Genomic DNA, 19,380 nt, shown 5'->3' with positions numbered 1-19,380 from the left:
GACGGACCGACAGGAATTTCAATGGTGCACGGGAGGGCTCTCCGAGGGCCCCGGAGACGACGGAGAGGGCGTTCCACCTACGTGTAGGCTTTCCCATGTGTCCGTAAACGTGTAGTACGGAGTACCATATAAGCGCCCTTAAAGAGCCAGTGTCCAAACAAAGGTGTGTCCCCCATGGATATTTTCAGTGCCCTTGATGTAGCTACAGACAACCTGTGGTGTTGTGGGTTGCCCTCTGGCCTATAGTGTGAAGACGGGATCAAAGTCAAGACCCCAGTCTGCAGTCCAGTTCAGCACACTGCTGCTGAACCACAGCCCAAAGCAGTTATTTGTCAACCCGCAACAGGCATCTTTAGATGAGATTAGATTCAACTTTATTGTCATTGCACAGAGTACAAGTACTGAGACAAGTATGGTGAAAACACTATGAGCAGGATAAGTATATAAATAGATATAGATATGAATACACTATAAGTGAGATAATACAGTAGTAAAAAAGTAACAGTCTAGTGCAAATGTTCAGTGGCTGGAGGAGGGTGTGTGGCAGTCCAAGCCAGGGTGGAGGAGGGAGTTCGTGTGTCAATGGCTAGTGGACCTTAAGCAGCCAGGTGACATCCTCCCTACTGTGTTTGATCCAGCTGTAATGGCTGAGTTGAAGTCTGCCTCCAAGAATCCTTTGGCCAGCCGCTCTCTGCTGGTGCACTGTTAAAGCGGGAGATGCCGCCAGAAGACCACCAGGAACCTCCCGCAGCAATTGGCAAGTCTGTGTGTCCGTGCCTGTGCGTGCGTGCATGCCTGCCTGCCTGCCTTCCCATGGCTCCAGCCTAACCAGGTGTGAAGAGCTTAGCAGTGCACAAGAAGAAAGCGGATGGCCACTGAATTTTCCCAGGCCCAGGGCATGACCGGGGCGGCACGGTGGAATTACCAACGGCTGGTGGACCTTAAGCAGCCAGTTGTCATCCTCCCTGCTGTGTTTGATCCAGTTGTAATGGCTGAGTTGAAGTCTGCCTCCAAGAATCTGTTGGCCAGCCGCTCTCTGCTGGTGCACTGCTAAAGCAGGAGATGCCGCCAGACAACCACCAGGAACCTTCAGCAGCAATTGGTAAGTTAACATAAAGTTTTGGACGTACATTTTTGCATCATATCGTAATGTTACAACATGATTAACTCAGGAACTATTATTGCTTTTTTGTGTTCCAGAACTCTCACATGCCCTGCGGCTGAGGTCCTCGCTGAGGAGTGCCCGCACTGGACCCCCACCCAAGACAGGTGGACATTTTTCTGTGTTGGACAACACACGCTGGAAAGATGAAAGATGCGTTTGATGGCATGCTGCACATGGTCCATCGGTCTGCCAAAGATCCCAACAGCTTGCTGCACCCCTCGACCAGGTTGCACATATCAAGCTATGTGAAGCACCAAAACTCCTTGTTCGTCTTCAAACACAAGCCAGGGAAAACTTCTGGAGACTCAGCAGCTGTGGCAGTCTTTAACAGAGGGGAGTGAGACGGCTACTGTTCCTGTGGTCAGTATGGGGCCAGCTATTGTCAATCCACCTGCACCTGCCCTGTCCACACCTCTGACACAAGACTCCATTAAGAAAATTGTGGAAGGCATCTAGGAGAAGCAGCAGCACCAGCCAGAACAGAAGAGAAGACAGACAAAGACCTGTCTTGCCTGTGGACAGCCCAAGTCTCGATATGAGACTGATGAAGGACTGTGCTCCAGAAATCTCACATGCTCTGCCCCTGCTGCTGAGGTCTTCACCATGGCGAGAGTGCACATTCACATTTGTTGTACACACGCACATAGTACTCTCTTGTTTACAGTAATTTAGAGCACAGGGATATACATATGTCTATGCTTACCATTTTCATTTAGTCATTGTGAAAAGTTATATTTGAATGCTGGCCTTAAATGTTCCATATCATTTCTGAAATGCTTATCTTTATGATTACAATCCACACTTTTACATTTGTATAAAACGTGCAGTCCTATTTGATACATATTATTTGTGATTTTCTTTTATCTGTGTGATTATTTCACATGTTGTCAATAAAACTATGATGACAAATACAAATGGAACTTATTTTGAAATATTACAAATTGCCTTTTAGTCTTGCTTAAATGAAAACAATATAGCTTTTTCTTAGCTTCATTATACCATTTACAACAATAGGTTATGTGTCATAAGAATGAATCCAACTCTGCTGGTTCAGTTAATTTGAGCAGTACAGGGGATATTAATGATAATTAAACACACTTTGACAAACAAGGGAAGAACTAAAAAACATAAGTACATTTCTACAAAGATGCTGACAATCTGATGGAGTAGTATTTTTACTATGTTCTAAGTATTAGCATTACTATACATTTGACATAAACTACAAAAAATGTAATTTTACATAGAAAGTTGTAATTCATTTTTAATCCCCAAGTATTTCCAATGCTTTCTACTAATATAATTCACATTCGATAACACCTCAATGGGGATACGAACCCTGTCTTTTGGGTAATCTAAAATAAATAATTAAATGCACAGATACAGAAAAAGGCTTCAATCCTATTTTTAAAATAGGGTGATATTTGAATTGAATGAAACCCAAAAGGACTGTATTACTGGTTGTGAAATAGGTGACAATCGCCACAGGTCTGTCCGGTTAGAACAAGAACGGATGCCAATGTTCAATGATGATTGATTTATTTCCACACATACACACTCAAGCCTTGAATGGCAGGATGGACATGAATGAATGAAGATGAACGGTGATTGACTATCCGTGATTTGAACGGTGGAATGAATGGAAGAATTATCCGTGTAAAGGACTTCTAACACACATGAATCCGTGAATGATTGAAGACCATGAACCGTGGTTTCTATGAATGATATGAATGACAAACATATACAATATTAACAATCAAATACAATAAAGCTGAATATAGTATACATGATGAATATTACGGCTTTGCTGTAAATACGGATCTGTCCCTTTAAATACCGTGCCGTGTAACGGCAAACATTCCATATCTCCGTAACAAAAGTAACTGGTTGAACTGGCCTCGGGGTGAAATGTGAATGCTACAGATGATGATGATAAATGTAAATAACAGATACTATTTACAATGAATGAACGGACTAAAGAGCTAAATGACACATCTCATCACCCCAGTTGTTGCTTACTTGACCCACAACTGGCCAGTGGTGGCCCAAGCTTATATAGGCCATAGGGGGGGATGAGAGGGCATGTTCAGACCTGCTTTGGAAACCCAGCATGGGGTGACCATCTGGCCAGTGAATTTCCACTGTGCACGAGCCCCACGGACTCCTGGGATCAAATGATAGGATGACCTTTCATGGACCCCAGGTCCCGTGAGTGGCCGGCACAGTGGGGGTGCACAGCTGGATGCAACTGATGAGACAGCCCTTTTTAACACTATTGGCTGGTTGTCCGTTACAGCTATACGCGAGTGTACTGGAGTGTTCTTTTGCAAGTCACTGTAGTTCATTGCACCAGTCATGACATACTCCTTTTATGCGATATGTTGGCTCCCGCATGCAAACAGACTGCTGACGCCTTGCACAATGAGCCGGGTACACGTCTGTCCTGAGTGCAGCCAACAACATCTTGCAGAAGGCTGTCCTCATGGAGATCAGAACATGGTTCTTCTTCATCAGGGCTCAATGTCTAAAATGGCCTGTACAGGGATCAAACACACGACCTTGGCGATAATAGCACCATGCTCTAACAAACTGAGCTAACTGGCCACAGTCAACAACAATCTCTTCGCAACAACCCTGCCCAAAAGGACGCACAGACACACGCAGGCGGGCACGCACAGACAGACGCAGGCGGGCAGGCAGGCACGCACAAACAGATGCACGCACGCACGCACGCACGCACACACAGACGCACGCAGGCACGCACAAACAGACGCACGCAGGCAGGCAGGCACGCACGCACAGACGCATAAACAGACGCACGCACGCACGCACAAACAGACGCACGCAGGCATGCACGCACACACAGACGCACGTAGGCAGGCACGCACACACAGATGTACGCATGCACGCACAGACACAGGCAGGCACGAACAGACACACGCAGGCAGGAAGGCAGGCACGCACACGCAGGCACGGAATCACAGACGCACGCACGTACAGACACAGGTACGCACGCATAGAGCTACAAGCCAGAGATGCAGGTATAACACGCACGCACAGACACAGGCAGACACACATGCACAGACAGACGCAGGCAGGCAGGCACAGACACGCGCAAACAGGCACGCACAGACAGACGCAGGCACGCACGCACGCACGCACACACAGACGCACGCACGCACACAGAAATGCACGTAGGCAGGCACGCACACACAGACGTATGCACGTAGGTAGGCACCTACAGACACAGGCAGGCACCCACAGACTCAGGCAGGCACGCACAAACACAGGCAGGCACGCACAGACACAGGCAGGCATGCACAGACACAGGGAGGCAAGCACAGACACACACAGGCACGCACAGACACACGCAGGCAGGCAGGCACGCACAGACACACACAGGCAGGCAGGCACGCACGCACACGAAGGCACGGACACACAGACGCACGCACGCACGCACGGACGCAGGTACGCACGCACACCTCAACTCAACAGAGGAGGCCTACAAGATAGAGATTCTTGACTTGGGGCTTCACCAGAGTAGACAGATTGCCTCTGGTGGTCAGTTTGATGGAGTCAGAGGGGGGAAAATATAACTTCAGACTTATTCTCGTTTAATTGTAGGACATTTTGTGCCATCCAACACTTGATGTCCTCAAGGCAGTCCAAGAGACTGTTTAGATTTTGCCGGTCGTTAGGTTTTAGGGGGAGATAAAGCTGTGTGTCATCTGCATAGCAATGGAAAGAGATGTTCTGCTTTTGAATAATTTGACCAAGGGGGAGCATGTAAATAGAAAACAGGATGGGACCTAGGATGGAACCCTGTGGAACCCCGCAGGAAAGACTAGCAGATGAGGAGGAAAAATTACCTATTTTCACAGCAAAACTTCTATTGGTGAGGTAGGATGAGAACCAGCTCAACTCCAACCCCGCACTGGAGACGGTCAATCAAAATGTTGTGATCCACTGTGTCAAAAGCTGCACTGTGGTCAATAAGAATCAGAACAGCACAGTCACCTCTCTACCTTCAAGTAGCTTTTGAAGACCCAACTCTTCAGAGAGCACCTCCCTTCCTAACTGGCACTTCGACTAGCGCTTAAAGTAGCATAACGGAACAATTGCTAATCGCTAACGATATGCTAGCGACTAAAACTAACGAAATCTCTTGAAATGTGCTGACTTTGACATTATGACGAACTAGTTAGTCAACAACTGTCCTAACACAGTCAAACATCAAGCAAGTGCAACACAAGACAAAGCAAGAACGGCAAATAAGCTACTTACTAGTTCGGCAGATAGTAGAAACCGGGCAGCTTCAGGCAAACCTACATTTAGCAGTAATATGCCAATGGACCCTGGTATGGCAATGGCACGAAGGCGATTCTCCATATTAAAAGTCATTGTAGCGCCCCAATTTTTTTAAAGCTGTTATTTTAAGGTAAAACTGCTTATCCTAACCCTAATCCTGATGTACAATTACTGCATAATGCCACTTTAACTTGCACTTACAGCAATTACATTCCTGCACTTCTTTTTCTTTTCTATTTAATTTTTTCTATTTCTTATGTAAAGTAGTATTTATTGTTACACCAGGTTTCTATTGCTCGTAGCTTCACTGTTCTCTCCCTTGTATGTCGCTTTGGACAAAAGCGTCTGCTAAATGACTAAATGTAAATGTAAATGTAAATGTACGTCAACACACTGGACGTGTAAAACACGTAGCGGGAACAGTACACCTCCCTAACTACACTTTCATTCTCCAGGAACGTTTTTTTTTTAATTGTCCCGCTGCAATTAATACGCCGACGTCAATCATAAAATCTATTGTCTAGAAAGGAAAGCATTGCCACAGATCAAGGGTAAAAAAAAAAACCTCCCGTTCATCGCGTCCATTCGCACCCCACCTGGTACGTCTCTGCGCTAGCCTGACGATGTCATACTCATAATTCCAGTCAGAATATGAGTCTGATACCGCTCCATTGGGCTGTGATTATGGGGCGTGTTTCAACCGAACCAGGAGAAAAAATGCCTCTTCGCTCAATTGGTTACCTACAACCAATCAGAACAAGGTAGTATGTGACCAGAGCCAGCTGATAAATTAAACTTTTACCGGATCCCGTAGGAAGGATGGCAAAAACATCTTTTCGATTGACAAATGCCTGACAAATGCCTTTCTCTGTTCCTCTTTCAAAATGAATGCACTGTCAATGTCTAAATGAACTCGAATCTATACATTTCAGCTCTCCAGCGGCAGCCATGTTTGTTGTAAACGAATTCAAACCAAGCGCCTTTTTATGACGTGGTTGGTTACGTTACTGTTGATCATCTGTCCATCATCGTATAAAGCCCGCCTTGACAATTTGATTGGTCCGGCCATTTCTGTCCGCAGATAGTTTCTCCCCAATGGAGCAATGCCAGACCGAACTTCCCGACTTCAAATGTTGTGGGCGGGGCTAAGTTCGGTCTGGTATCCAGGCTATCTCTGCGCCCCACACTTTGAGAAACGCTGGACTAGAGCAACTGAGCCGCAATGCATCACAAGACCACGCCCTCCGGGCCGGAACACTCTCATGGTTCAGAGTTGACATCACTATGCGATGAAATTGTTTCAATCATGGCCTAGTTAGAATAGCCTTCACTATTTTGACAAGAGACATTAGATTAAATCTTGCGTTGCATTAGTTGGTTCCAGGAATAACCGGCCGGTGTAGGTTAAAATCTTTACATAGGTGGGGGTGTATGGGTGAAACACATGTCGTGCAAAATAGAAGTGGTAGTCTAGACAAAGTGGAATGGAGATGAATTCCTAATTTATTTATTTTTGTTCTGCTTTTCTCTGTACAGCATAACAATTGCAATCGAAGGCCTTAGAACAAGGCAAAGTAGACGTGCGCCCTCGTGTGGGCATTCTATGATGTTCAAAGTTTGCCTAGTTTGTCTAAATGTGTACTTTCACAGACTAATACATTTACATTTTCAATTAAGTAGTTTGTGCTTATCCCTATCATTCCCACCCTCATCCACTTCCCCTAGATATCCTCTCTGTCTCCCTCATATTTATAAACATTGATCGGAATTACTTTTATGTAATCAGGTAATTTATGGCTTTTGAATAAAAGACAGTAAACCTAATCAGTAAGACATACTTAAACATAAGAGAAATAAGATGAGATTTGTTGAGGCCTGTCTCCATCTACCGTTCACTGTTTCACTTTGAGAGTTATACTGTGGACATTTCAGAGAAACATGTAGTGGTGTCCTATGTGCACATTGTGCAGACATTTTGTGTGACATTTAATATTGTATGCTTTTACATAATGCAAAGGTTGGTTTGTCCTGGGTCTGCGGCTGTTTTTCAGTGACATTAGATAAGACTCACTATGTTTAATGCATATTAAATGCCCGTTGGTTTTGCAATTTTCAGGACTTTTGTAAATGTCCTCGCCGCCCTCATTGCCAGTGTACTCATACTGTAGATGTCACAAGTTAGTCCATATGAACCACTATGGTATTTTCACGACAAACACTTTTCCACTTAGCACTTTTCAGACTGTAAAAAGCAGACCACGTTAAACAAAAAGTAACTGAAATGATAAGGCTTTTCCAAAAAGGCAAATATACGCCTCCCAGGGTAAGTTTTAAAAGCAATTTTAAGCAGAGCCAGAGTTGCAAGAGGAGCCACCATAGGTTTTAAATGCAATTTTTTATAATGTTAACATTTTTGTATTTAATGATATATTATTGGGTTTCTTATTGTGCAGATTCTGCAGATACACCTTGGAATGATCCTCTGGGAGTTTCCTTCTTGCCCTGTCATCTGAATACAGTGCGGGAGTCCCTCTGTGTCTGGGCCTCCTTGTAGATATTAAATGCAATAGAGATTGTCTGTTTATCTCACCCTTCTATAGTGTTTCTCTGCAGAAGATGGAGATCTGTAGAAATGTTTGTGCACACACAGCTTCAGGGTTTCAGTCAAAAAGGTTGAATTCCATCAATAGTAGAATGTTAATTAAACCTAAAAATCCTTGACAGCAAAGCAGTATTACTCTCTTCTTTTTGGTGGGTATATAGTTTGGTCCATGCTATTCACATAACCTTTTCAATATACAGGTACTGTAAATACACAAAGTATATTAATGTGTTAGTAGGCAATATCCAGTTTGTTGAAATATTAAGAAGTTCAACCTCATTTTAAATTCACAGTTCACAATATCAGGATCAGCACTAGCTGCTATTGGATATTTCTGCATTGAACTGACCAAAAAGCCATATAATATTGGCTGCCAAAGAGACGATTTCATACAACGGACCTGTGGAGATGTAAGAATGAAACATGATGGAACAACTGATAAGAATACATCGTACTGTGCAATCATTGAACAGCATGATTATTCTGGTTATCTTTTCATTGTCTTTTGTTTCTGTACCTTTAAGAAGAATACACAAGTCACACTTAGTCCTATTAAATCCCAGTTAATTCATTATGTAATGTACAAAGTACCAACTGTTGCTCACATGTTTGATTGTCTTAATCGAAAGATGTGATCTGTTTCTCTCCATCAGGCCTTCCTCCTTGTAGTTAACGGATTATTGTTGGTGATGGGCGTGCTTGAGTGCGGTATCTCCATCATGATCTCTGCCAAAGCCATCAGTTTCCGTCGTGATCTCTGTGATCGCGGCCAAAACCATCAAGTTTCTGCTAATAAACCGGTAAGATCTATACTTGAATGCCACCTCTGATTAAAGTTTGATGACCATGACAGTACCGTTGCTCCTGTCAGTAAGGGCGAAAACACTCATGACCCATGACATTATTTGTGCCCTTGTCGTGATATCAGTTATTGAACTGAATGTTATTAGAATCTCCATCCACATACCTGAAAAGGTTGGAAACACATGTTCTATCATTTACCTGCAGATGTTCACCCCGTGGAGATTTTATTCTGTATAGAACAGGAGAGTGTGACATATGTGTACACTCACTTAAGTGGCTGTTGCTGGTGAATTCAGCCCCTGGCATTTTCACACATTTACTCTCATGATGCCGCAAACGTCGCGTGACTGTTTTACAGATTTCCTAGAAATACTGAACACTGGTGAGACAGAGCAATACAACAAATGATTAGAGAATGAAATTTGGTTTGTAATCACCTTATTTCACTAGAGCAGTGGTTCCCAAACTTTTTACAGTCCCGTACCCCTTCAGACCTTCAATCTCCAGCTACGTACCCCCCCCCCCCCCCCCCCCCCCTTTTTAGGTGAATTCCGTTTTTTTTTTCGTTTTCGTTTTGCCTCATTTTGTTCACCATGAGGTACATTGATGGCTTAAAATGAGTGAATAATATGTGCCACAAGTGACCCAAACCTTCTAATGTTGTTGTTTGCCAGCCATCAACAGAACAGAAGACTAAAAAAAACATTATTTGCAGGCGATTGGGAAGATGAGCGAATTAATTTTACAGGCCGTTGGACAGGGGGGCGTGGCCAGAGCGGAGTTCAGCACAGACGTGACATTTTCTTAGTTTTTTAATGAATGCTTGTTCATCATTGCATCGTTGTTGTGTTTATTAGAAAGAAATACAGCCTTGCAGGGCAAAATACAAGGGAATTTGGGCGATTTTGATGCACAAAATTATGTTTCCGTCTGAAAGTTGCAATTCTGTTTCAAAGGGTAATTCCGTCCGTTTTCCGTTATCGCGGACATTTTCTCCCCGCGTACCCCCTGAACCACTTCGCGTACCCCTGGGGGTACGCGTACCCCAGTTTGGGAACCGATGCACTAGAGGATATGCACAGTTTTCTATAGCAGTCTGGAAAGACTTATGTTTTGCACCAAAATGGTCTCCAGTTGTTCAAACCAGAAGCAGGCTAGCTGAGGCTAACTGTCTGAAGCTAAACCCCTGAGGTCTGCCCCATGGTTTGTCTCTCATCCTGTACATCCTGTATTTTCATACTTATTCATGCATATTGAAGTTAAGCAAACAGACATATTTTACTACATATTACTGGACACCAGTACTCACTCATTCAGTATATCATGTATTTTACTACATGCACCTTTGTAATGCTTCACACTCACAGCACCTCTGAGCTGAGCTTCAGTACCTACATGAATAAAGTTGATGAATTTGTATTCTTAATTTTTGTATTCAGTCCTCATGCTGTAGATGTCCATTCAGTCCGTCAGTGTTGTAGGAGTGAGGTTACTCAGTCAAGAGAAATACCTGGCCAGGTGCTGTCATGATGAACCATGACACTTACTGTCCTTCAGTCCTCCGTTAGGTGGTGGGTTAGTTTGGCTCGTAGCTCGTGGCTCTTAATGAGACTTTTTTTCTTTTATCTGACCACAAAGTTTACATATTGTAGTTTGTCTCAGATGCTCTGGCATAATTCTCAAATGACAGTATGTTAACTTGTTAAAATCTCCACACCATCGAGTAATTTGTTCGCTCAGTGATGATGTTATGGCACATTCATGCACATAAGTCATTAGTAAGTACAGTTGCATATATTGTTCAGAATGTATTATGTTGCTTCTCAACTGAACAGTTTTACCCTTACCCATTTTATGTTTTTATTTGTCAAGTAGAGTGCGTTGCAAGCCTTCGTAGGTGATCCCTCTATTGTGTTGTACATATATGCATAGATGCGTGCAATCAATTGAAACTTTAACAGTGTGCTTAACTCAAATACACAATAACATACTGGGTCTCAAACAACTGATGTTGTGGCTGAGGCAGGTGCAAGCGATCAGGGGATTGTGAAGGTGATTGAGGCTATAGCGGAGGTGTGTGAGTTGAAAGTCGAAAAAAGGGGCGCGGCTGGAGCTGGGTTCGGAGCAGACATGACAGCAATATACAGTAATGGGTTAATAAAACTAAGGGGACGAAACAATTGAGGTAGATCACTTCCGTTTTAAAACCGAAAGGTAATCGCAGCTCGGAATCGCTCAGATTTCGTTGTATCTGAATTACTTCTTACATGCGCCTGTTTTCCAAAGGTGAGAAATTCAACTTTTTTCACTTAGTCTTTTGAAACATCATTGGGTATCGTATGACAGTAAACTATCGAAGGGAAATGCGTATGGTTACAACGTCACAGCTCCAAAAACCTCGGCCTGTCCGAATACTAGACAGAAATAAAACGAATGCATACAGCACAAGTTCAGGATGCGTACAATCAATTAGGGAATGGAAGACATGGAAGTCTTAAATTGAATGACATTTGTATTCTTTTGAGGAAGATCCACAGATTATTAGTTTTTTGAATTTCAGTGTGGACTCTTAACTGTATGTCTGGCACAATAGCAAACTTTTTAGTCTATAAACATAACATAGCCACCAACATGTCACAAAGTGCTATGAATATCTGTATAATCGCAAATTTTGTAGCCAATAACACAAACACTAACATAATTTATGTATAACAAAATGTAATTACCTGGCATGACCGCTGATCATGTCAGTTATTCATTGTTAGCATGCAACACCATTTTAAACACCAAATATTTGACTTAACTTCATGTAAACATGAAGGGGTAAGATATACCACCGGTTATTTTAAGGGAAAGTGTGTGAACTTCAAGGCGTATTTACGGTTTTATAATTATTTATGGTTTTATGGAGTTTTATGTGTTTTGTGGAAACAGCTGTTGACTTTGAATATTGTGAGAGGATGTGGTTTCATGTTTACTGCACATTAGATGCAAGCTAATTTTCCTCTTTTGTTTTTCCTATTTTCAGAACTTTTGTGAAAATGCCATCAACGCTGTCCACTAGCAAAGGCCTTATGGTTGTCACAAAGATCGTTCCATTGGAGGATCACTGTGACATCCCCATCACAAATGTTGTCAATTCAGAATCTAAAAAGCCGACCACGCAGAATGAAAAACTGCCTGAAATGACCCGTCTCTTTCAAAAAGGCTATCCCATGCCACTTGGAGTATGTATTCAGGACAACTTTAGAAGAGCAGTTACAAGTAGCAAGAAAATTCAACTAAATGTTTTAAATTCTGATATATGTTGATGCATATCTTTATCTGCAGTGTCCTGTATGTACTGACATACAATATATACTGAACACATCTACCTGTTTTTCTTGCACTCATACATGCGCCATCACTTTTAACTGCCTCGGGAAATGTGTCTCTGTATTAAGTGCGTCCCTAGTTTCAAGCGTGTGACATTCTGTAATGTGGAGAACGGTAACGCGCTCCTATTCTGTTCTGTGGAGAACGGTATTGCGCTCCCATGTATGCTGAGTGTGTATTGTGGATGTGACAAATAAACCAGATTCTGATTCTGTTACGTCGGTTTTTCTTTGTGCAGATTGTGCAGATATTCCTTGGAATGATGACTCTGGCCCTTGGTGTGCTTGTTATCCTCTCATCTGAATTCTTTGGGGAGGTCCCGCTGGGTCTTGGAATATTTGTAAGTATTGAAATAATGAGAGGTTATTGATTTATTTTGTTTTTTGATCCCCAGCTTTTGTTTCTCTGAAGTGCACATGGTGGAACATTTTTGAACTTTTATTCTTTGTGCATATAGATGTATTATGTTTAGAGTTTCAAACAAAAGATTTTAATTTATTGAAAGCCAAACTGTGATTCAAACCCTTTTATTTCCAACACAGTAATGGACACTTTTATTGATGTTCTGATTTTTTATGGTTGATGCAGCTGCTCCATCCTGGCAATTCATACCAATTGTACTCATGTAGCAGATGATTACCAATGTGGTGGTGCATGAAACTGCTCTTATTGAAATTCACAGTTTATGATATCAGGATCAATATCTGCAGCAGCACATGAAGGAAAGCGCATTTGTCTGGTAATAATACATTTTTTTTTAGGAGTTAGTTCTGACAAAAATGATAAACTTCAATGTGAACATGATGTCGAACAGATTAACATATACTCAATTGTCAGATTAAAGGAACTTTGGCCATGAACATCATCAGTTCTCTGGTTGCACTAGCTGGCATTGGATACTTTTGCATGGAACTGGCCAAACAGCCTGAGGAATGCAAAAGGGAAGAATGGGATCAGAATTATAGATACTGGCAATGCATGGCATCTGTCAATCAATACAAGGTAGGTAGAAGAAATTGCCAATTTCAAGTTGATTTCACTGTACTATGGGTAGGGTAACAGTACAAGTACTCTTGTTATGTTTGCATTTTCTTTGTTTTAAAGGTTCTTTTAAAGGAATATGTAGGTCATGCGTTTCATTGAGTTCGTTTTCGAATTAAATTGCTTACCTACAGAAATGTTTAAAGCAACAGCTTCTGCACACAACCAAATTGTTTTTTACATCAGGGTCTTGTGTTTCTCTCAATCAGGCCGTGGTCAATGGAGTGAAAGGATTACTGTTGGTCATGGCGGTGTTCCAGTTCTGTGTTTCCACCACAATCTCTGTCTTCTCTGCAAAAGCCATCAGACAAGATTCTGCTGATCAACTGGTTAGAGCTTTACTTGCATGACACCACTGTTTGAAGTTTGCCATTATACCCTGCTTTGCGTTCAGTTTGATTTTGTAGTGCTATTGAGACAACATTGTGTGTGGTTTTACCAACGAGTTACTATTGTCTCGGGTATCTCAGTTTTACAGGTGCTTTTGGTAATACTGAAAAAAGAAAAACGATTCAAGCATATCATCCATTTAAATCTATTTTATTGATAGAAAAGGACTTGCAAATCAGGATTAAAGATCAGAAATAATAATGATTGACAATAATCAATAAGCCAATGAATCTCATATTCATTTGTATTTTTGCCTCTTAGAATGTAAGGGTCTCTGGTTAAGTGTCATTTGGAATACTGTGTCCTAGAGAGGTGTGATACCATAGGTGTCTTCACCACCTGTCATCTCAGGTTATATCAAAGTGTCATTGTATTCCTTATACCCCCACCCCCTTGATACAGACCTCTGAAACATTTGCTCACGGCTGGATCCTCAAATGAACATCTTCCCCCAACATTGTGGCAGTTCCCGTATCAGAGTAGCTGCCTGATACATAATCATGTAGGGTCGGGGCTATTGGTTGACACCCATTATTCGGTTTAGGATACTTCAACTGGGACTGTTTCAATGTCTAATCAGAGACACGGTTGAATCTGCTGAGTGAAACCTTCCTCTCTCCCTTGATGCACATCATTGCAAGAATAAAGCCTGTTTCCTGATTGATCATTCTCGGACTGAGTCTCCACCAATCTTTGGTATTGGAAAAATTACCAACAATAGATAGACCAAATTTTCTGAAAATATTTCTCTCTGTGTTTTAGGGGGGTACCGTTCGTTTCGACATCACTGGAACCGGTGCTGACGAAAGCAGTACTGTTCCTCTGCTACCTTAGGAGGAAGTCACCGCTCCTACATCACCTTAAAGGAGGGGAGGGGGGCCATCAGCACACCACACAGCACTTATCGTGATATTTGTCAATGAACTGAAAGTGAAGTAAATTTCCTATGCACATATGTGTACATTTAATATGCACATTGATAGAGAAATGTGAAACTCTGACTTTAATCAAGTATGTATGGGTGTTAATCATATGCCTTTGTGAGCTGAAACATGACATTTTTGTCTCTGTATGTCTTTGATTCTTAAGTGCTGACGTTTCAAACGCTGTATGTGTGCTTAAAAGTGTTCCCTCTGTGTGTGCGTAAGCGAGGGCTGAGAACTACTAGTCCTTCTTTTTTGCCTTGCTGATGCATTACGTTGCAAAAAGCATAGCAAGATGACCTCGGAGGTGGCAAACCCACCATGTGGTTATCTCAGTTGACATAATGCTTTGGCGTCAGAGAAACACTAATCTCAACCTATATAAACCTTGTGTGTTGTGTTTAATTTAGCTTCTCTCTCGTCTGCTGCAGTCTGGGAGTGAGCCCGGGCTCTCTCTTTCGTCCTCCAAGATGAGAGTGAGCCTGTGCTTTTCTCTTGTCTGCCAAGACCTGAGTGAGCCCGATATGATAAAAAGATACTTATACAAGACTCTGGAGTCCGAGGTAAACTTGAGTGTGAATTTTCACCTAACACACATATTCCTGTTAAACTTGTAAGCACACATTCTAAACTTTGCCTTTTTGTTAGTCTACCATTAGAGCATTGTGTATTTTGTTAAGGTAGCTGATGTATTTTACTAATTATACTAATAAATAGTGCCTTTTTCTGATCACTCAATGATGTTTTTCTAAACAAAGCTTGGGAGGAGGCCATAGGGATAATCGTCAACTGTCACTCACCCCACTTCTGCATTCATGTATACCTGCTTTCTGGTGTTGCATTACCACTTATCAGGTGTGGAAAAGTTACTTTTGAGATAAAATAGGTTATAGATTACTAGTTACACTGTTAAAAAGGTAATGAGTAATGTTACTATTTTAATTACTTTATCAAAGTAATGTAACTTATTACATTTGATTACTTCCGGTCACTTTTTGATTGGCAGAGGAGAGGCAGTGCAAATTCAAACAAGAGAATCTATCAAAAACAACACAAAAAATGTGAGGCCTAACCGGATGCCAAATCATTGGGGCGAAAAGATGCAAAGCAACAGAATGAATGTTATAGTCCACAGATGAGCTTTATAGATTTTTACTGAAAATAATATATTTGGATGTGACTCCTTTGTAATCACCAAAATTGATATTAGTAACTGTAATTTTGTACAGTTGTAACGGATTAAAATTACTTTTTTGTCATTTAATTAACTCTGTTACATGAAACTAGTTACTCTCCAACCCCTCCCCTTATCCATGGGGGATGTGAACGGACATTGCAAACGCGTGATCTCCCTTATATGCTTCCCAGGACCACGACCAGCTACCAAACCAAACATGGTTATTAACCGTGCAAATTAAACATTCCGATGGGCATACTAGGGAACCCATCAGAAGTGAGGTTCCAACGAGGATGTGCCCTCACTTCTCAACATGAATGTATTACTGAGAAATAAAGTTGCTGTCATTGTAACATTTTCAGTCCAACCAATGACAAGAGTTTAGCAGCAGACAACGCTGAGAGAAAAGTGAGTAGAATGTATATTATTTTCATTTTTACTCGTAGATTTTAAGTTCAGGTCTCATTCTTCTGCGTGCTGGGATAATGCTATCACAGTAAGCCTGGTCTAGAACACACACACACACACACACACTGGGTGGATAGATATCCTGCCGATCAGCAGACATTTCTCAGAGAAATGTTAGATGCTGGTGAAAATAATGTTGGGTCACCTTCAATTCAGTTGAATTCTATCGTATTCATTTTATATAGCGCCGATAACTATTGAAAATGTCTGAAAGGCCTGAACATGTAATGCCCAGCAAAAACGTTAGTGTGTACAGAAGCATTTCCAATAAGATGTCAGAACCACAGATGCCACATTTGGAAGGCATCTGGAAAGGATTGATTTCCTGGAAAATAGTGCTTCCAGGTTACAGAATTGTCCTATAATGGCTACATAATTGTCTGTCACATCTGTGTCTTACTGATGTATATCTGACAGAAACGGTGCTGAGTCATGTCTCCTTCTTGCATGTCTGCTACACCAGTTCATTGTTTGTTTGCAAGTCTGTGACTGTAACATTTTGCATTACTGGTGGTCATATCAAAGTCCAATTCATGTTGCTCTGAATTAAAAATAACATAATAACTAAAAAATGTAGGGAACAGTCACATGTGATCTGATTTACCAAAGATATAAAATGATAAAAAAAGTAGTGCTGTCAGTTTAACGCGTTATTAACGGCGTTAACGCAAACCCATTTTAACGCCGTTCATTTTTTTTATCGCGAGATTAACGCGAATTTTTTATTTATTTTTTTATTTATTTTTTTAGATAAACATTCTTTTTGGCCTGCAAACTGTGTAGTAGGCGAACGTTACGGTTTGAGTGAATGGTGAGCCCGATACGGCGAAATGGATGATAAAAAGCTTCTGAATGGAAAGTTTACTTTTAAAAGTTGTGCAAAAGAAGCGAGCTTCACTGTTGTCTGAAAATGTCAACAGGCAGCTGGCTGAAAGTAAAGAAGTAGTAGGCTTACCTTTTATTGGTAACCTAACTGTTACGGTTCAATGTTTCTGAAATAAGAGGCCTGACTGCTATGTTCCCAGCAAAATTGAAAAAAAGAAAATATTAAGCCATGGTTTAACTGCACTATAGGCTGAGTCCTTGTTTACCTGAAATGTGCACTTTATAATTTTATTTTGTACCGCCCTGTTTGGCAATATTGGTTTTCAATAAAATAAAACATTCCAATTCCAAGCCAATCAACTTTTCCATGTTGATAAGGGCATTCAAATAAAAATAAAATGATGGGAAAAATAAATAAACGAAGGGACATTTAGAATAGATAAAAAATTGCGATTAATCGCGATTAATTTTGAGTTAACTATGACATAAATGCGATTAATCGCGATTAAATATTTTAATCGTTTGACAGCACTAAAAAAAGTCATTATCTTGAAGAATTACGGTGCAAACCCATGACACCGTTACCAGCGACGCAATATCTAAATCCCATACATTTCAACGGGAGCCAATCCATTGTGACGTAGACCATCGTTTTGGGCGACGCGACCGATAAAAGTTAGCCTGGATACCAGACCGAACTTAGCCCCGCCCTCAACATTTGAAGTCGGGAAGTTCGGTCTGGCATTACTCCATTGGGGAGAAATTATCTGCGGACAGACATTGCCGACCCAATCAAATTGTCAAGGCGGGCTTTATACGATGATGGACAGATGATCAACAGTAACGTAACCAACCACGTCATAAAAAGGCGCTTGGTTTGAATTCATTTACAACAAACATGGCTGCCGCTGGAGAGCTGAAATGTATAGATTCGAGTCCATTTAGACATTGACAGTGCATTCATTTTGAAAGAGGAACAAAGAAACGCGATCAAGGCATTTGTCAATCGAAAAGATGTTTTTGCCTTCCTTCCTACGGGATCCGGTAAAAGTTTAATTTATCAGCTGGCCCTGGTCACATACTACGTTGTTCTGATTGGTTGTAGGTAACCAATTGAGCGAAGAGGCATTTTTTCTCCTGCTTCGGTTGAAACACGCCCCATAATCACAGCCCAATGGAGCGATATCAGACTCATATTCTGACTAGAATTATGAGTATGACATCGTCAGGCTAGATAAAAGTTGGAAAATGTTGAATCCTATGCAAATGAGGAGCGATTTTTCCGGGCAGCGGCCAATCAGATTGTTGGGTGTCGTCTCTGACAGTTTAAAAATGCTATTTCCACACGGTACAACACGCACACTCAAAGCGATGGAAGCGTATCGCGTCGCTGTCATGGGTTTGCACCAGGGCCGGCGATTGCTCTAAACCATCTGGAGCACAGGGACGAAAACGAAGAAAGGAAGAAGAGGAAAAGAAAGCCAAGTATAGAGGTAAGTCTTCTCATCTCAGCCATTAAGGTGTCAAACGAAATAAATGTAGTATTGTGCATCACCTAATATTGGACGTTTCATTGCTGTCACTTAGGCTAGCTATAGCTAGCTAGCGACTGTTACTTTGCTAATTTGCTACGTAGGCTATTACTAGCAAACGTAACTTCACTGATAACCTACATGGATGTAAATGTCAAAAGACCAGTATCTGGATAACGTATGCTAGTTATGAAAACTACAGTTGCTGTCTACATTCATTATAAATGGCATAAGTTCTGTTTAGTGAATTCACAACTAGCAGGTGCATACACACAGTAACCATTTTGGGGATAGTGGTGTTCACCCTTCTGTACAGTTCCTTCCCAGGAATATACTAAAATATATATGTTTTTTGTTTTGTTTTGTTCTCATTTTTTATTTTTGTTTTAAATTGGCCAGATGCACTCAGGCAATTTTTGCAGAGGCCGGCACCTGCTGGAGAAAGGACGCCTGATTCGCCTCTGTAAGTAGCCTACACAACTAGTACTATTGTTGCTGTTTTTGTTATTGTTATTATTATTATTAGCAATTATTACTTTCATAATCACATCACATTAATACTACTAATTGTAATCAGTAGCCTAGTATTATTTAGCCTTGTAGCAGTGGTGGCAGTAATTGTAATGTATCTACTACAAGTTACATGGTCAGATAAAATGTATTAATGCAACTATGTGGTAGGATGATAGAAATGAACAGCATGGATGAATTCTGTGTTTAAATACAGCTGCAGGAGAAGGGACATCCAGTAGTTCTCAAGGGGCCAGTAACAC

The 19,380-nt window shown here is 41.5% G+C and overlaps 1 protein-coding gene across 1 annotated transcript; it reads left to right on the top strand.

Annotated features, from left to right (window-relative positions):
- Positions 1-11,019: 11,019 nt before the first annotated feature.
- si:dkey-7j14.6 (uncharacterized protein LOC556585 homolog) lies at positions 11,020-15,338 on the top strand. Its single transcript, XM_012822869.3, has 7 exons — positions 11,020-11,162; positions 11,905-12,103; positions 12,490-12,591; positions 12,934-12,990; positions 13,089-13,253; positions 13,502-13,621; positions 14,445-15,338. The coding sequence occupies exons 2-7, from the start codon at positions 11,918-11,920 to the stop codon at positions 14,514-14,516; spliced, it is 702 nt and encodes a 233-aa protein (XP_012678323.1). The 5' UTR covers positions 11,020-11,162; positions 11,905-11,917; the 3' UTR covers positions 14,517-15,338.
- Positions 15,339-19,380: the final 4,042 nt, after the last annotated feature.

Source organism: Clupea harengus, chromosome 11 (genome assembly GCF_900700415.2).
Source record: "Clupea harengus chromosome 11, Ch_v2.0.2, whole genome shotgun sequence".
Taxonomy (NCBI): Eukaryota; Metazoa; Chordata; class Actinopteri; order Clupeiformes; family Clupeidae; genus Clupea; species Clupea harengus.
The sequence above is the reverse complement of the archived record's forward strand: the minus strand, read 5'-3'. Positions and strand labels throughout refer to the sequence as shown.